The sequence below is a fragment of the Gossypium raimondii genome, chromosome 3 (assembly GCF_025698545.1).
Source record: "Gossypium raimondii isolate GPD5lz chromosome 3, ASM2569854v1, whole genome shotgun sequence".
Lineage (NCBI taxonomy): Eukaryota > Viridiplantae > Streptophyta > Magnoliopsida > Malvales > Malvaceae > Gossypium > Gossypium raimondii.
The window spans coordinates 50,805,908-50,808,986 of NC_068567.1; the positions used below are offsets into that span (position 1 = coordinate 50,805,908).

The 3,079-nt window shown below is 32.7% G+C and overlaps 1 protein-coding gene across 1 annotated transcript; it reads left to right on the forward strand.

Moving 5' to 3' along the window:
* Window positions 1–2,101: 2,101 nt before the first annotated feature.
* LOC105795943 (uncharacterized) lies at window positions 2,102–2,743 on the forward strand. Its single transcript, XM_012625593.1, has 2 exons — window positions 2,102–2,242; window positions 2,321–2,743. Exons 1-2 carry the CDS (start codon window positions 2,102–2,104, stop codon window positions 2,741–2,743), a joined length of 564 nt encoding a protein of 187 aa, XP_012481047.1.
* Window positions 2,744–3,079: the final 336 nt, after the last annotated feature.

Consider the following 3,079-nt stretch of genomic DNA (forward strand, 5'->3'; position numbering starts at 1 on the left):
AATTTCATTTCTTATTCAACCTCTAATGTGATTCTCACAATTTTTAGTGATTTTTCAAAGTTATACAATTCTTGCTGTCCAAAACTGTTTTATTGCAAATTTTACTCTTTCATGATTTCTTTCATACATTTCATAAAATTTTGTTTCCAATTCCATACGTCCTCATAAAACATATCATATTTCATCTATAAAATTCACATAGATCATATTTCATTTCATTCGCAATCATATAATCATTTATATAGCTAACCTTAGCTTTCACAAATTTAATCAATTTAATTCTCATATAAGATTCAATTCATACTTCCATATAGCCAAATGAGCACATTTTGGTATACGACATATTTAAACACGTACCTTTCTCATTTCATATACATGATACAGTATGAACTGACCAATTCACTTTCATTCGATTCTCACATAGGTTCTGTGCGTACCTGTCTTGCTTAACTCGATCGTACTTCCATTCTCAACTCGATCGTACTTCCATTCTCAACTTTCACTTACTTGTTGATTTCTGTCATGACTACTTTGCTTTCGTTGTACCGTCACTTATAACCAGGTTTCATCCACTTTTCTCGTTGAACCATTTGGAATACTACAGGATACTCAGGGATATCGTACACATAGTACCATAACAATGCCATATCCCAGATATGGTATTACATGTATCCCGTATCGATGCTAATAGCCCAACCATGGTCTTACACGAAATCACATATCGATGCCAATATCCCAGACATGGTCTTACACGAATTCTCATATCGATTCCATATCCTAGATATGGTCTTACACGTAATCTCGGTAATCCTAATGTCATAACATTTGTATCCTATCTATTCCTAAGGTTCAATCGGGACTTTTACTTTGTCGAATCTCCGTCAAACATTTCCAAATCATTGTAATCATAATTAAATTAAATATTTAAGCATTCACCATAATTATATCAATTAAGCATTTAAACATGTATAATTTAATGCTTATTAAACATACGAACTTACCTCATTCGCTGAACCGACAAATTAGGTCAACTAATTCAATACTTTGTTTTCCCCCGTTTTAGATCCAAATCTCGTTTATCTCAATCTATATAATATCAAATTTTACTTATTTAATCATCATTTCATTCAATTTAGCACAATTTACACATTTTGTAAAAATTACATTTTTGCCCTATTATTTCACATTTTGTAATTTAATCCTTATCACATAAAATCACAATTTCATGAAATTAAACACAAACCCAAGCTAGCCCAATTTTCCATATATTACTACCAGCCCATATTTTCAATTTATTTCACATTTTAACCACTAAATTTCCACATTTCATAATTTAGTCCAAAATTGACATTTTTCTAAAAAAAATCACTTTACAAAAGATGAAAAATCTAACATCATATATTCATAATCTATCATAAATCATCAATTTACTCAAGCATTCAACAATAGAAACATGTTAAATCTTTAATAGTTTTGAATTCAGAGGCACGGGGTAGCTAGATTACGAAGCAACGATCACAAAAACATAGAAATAATTAAAAATGAGACAAAAAAAACATGACACACAAGCTAGGAAATAATTTCCGAATGTAAAAGCTCTCAAATGGCTTTTCTTGCCCTAAAATTCGGTTGAAGATGGAGAAGAAAAGACGATACATTTACTTTATTTTACTTAATTTATCATTATTAATTAATTTACTTTTATAACCTTTAAAACATTTAAAATTTACACAAATGCCAAGCCATCACATTCCACTATCAACACTAATGGTCTAATTACCATATAGGGACTTCCACTTTAAATCCCTATAGCTATTTAATACCTTTAGCTATTAGAACTCAACTTTTACGCTTTACGCGATTTAGTCCTTTTTACCAAATTAAACACTTAAACGATAAATTTTCTTTACGAAAATTTCACACAAGTCTAATATCATGCTGTAAATACTAAAATAATAATAAAATAAATTTTATAACCTCAAATTTGTGGTTCCAAAACCACTATTCTGATTTAGCTAAAATCTCGCTGTTACAACTTACTTTGAAACTGAATACTCGACCACCGGGCACACTACCTAGTGACGCGAAAAATCCTAGTCCGATGGGGAAAGAACACTGCAAGGCTATCACTCTTAGGAGTGGTAAACAAACTGGCGAGCCCACTACAGACTCTACTGTAGCACCTCAAGATACTAGTGAAGTGATCCCTAGTGAGAAGGTTGAATTTGAAGAGCTTGTCGAAGTACAAGTTAAAGAAGTTACACAAATTGTCACTCATATGCCTAATTTCTAACCCTCGAAACTGTTGATGCAATCAAAGGTGTCGGCGCAATCAGATGTACCTCCACCTTTACCTTTTCCACAAAGATTCAGGGAGAATGAGCAGGATAAACAGTACCAACAGTTCCTGAACAAACTAAAGCAACTTCAGGTCAATATTATTTTAGTAGACGCTCTTGTAAAAATCTTGAATTATGAGAAATTTATGAAGGAGCTCTTGTCCAAGAAGAAGAAACTCAGTGATATAGAAACTATTTTACTCACAAAGGGTTGTAGTGTTGTTTTGACAAATAAGTTGCCCCCCAAAATGAAAGATCCTGGGAGCTTTACTATCCCATGTTCAATTGAAAACCATTATTTGGGAAAGACTTTATGTGACTTGGGAGCTAGTATCAACCTAATGCCACTATCCACTTTCCCTAATGACATTGCAACTAGCAGATCGATCCTTGGCTCAACTTGAAAGGCAAATCAAAGATATCTTAGTTCATGTGGATAAATTTATTTTTCCGACTGATTTTATCAAACTTGACAGCGAGACAGACAAGGAGGTTCCCATAATCTTGGGACGACCATTTTTAGCCATCAGACGAACTCTTATTGATGTTTAAAAAGCTGAACTAGCCATGCGACTTAATGATAAGCACATTACCTTTAGTGTTTTTGAATCTATTCAATGCAAGGATAAAAAATAACGTCATACTGTCGATGTGCTAGATGATCTAATTGAGGAAGAATTCAATGACCAAAGCACATTACTTTCTGAAGAGTTTGCAGTGACATCTAATGATGAATTCTT

Bases quoted from the DNA above. Each gene is read 5' to 3' on its own strand.
- LOC105795943 (XM_012625593.1), top strand. From the start codon at position 2,102: ATGGGGAAAGAACACTGCAAGGCTATCACTCTTAGGAGTGGTAAACAA. The intron at 2,243-2,320 runs GTACAAGTTAAA...ATGCAATCAAAG, and splicing joins AATTTGAAGAGCTTGTCGAA to GTGTCGGCGCAATCAGATGT.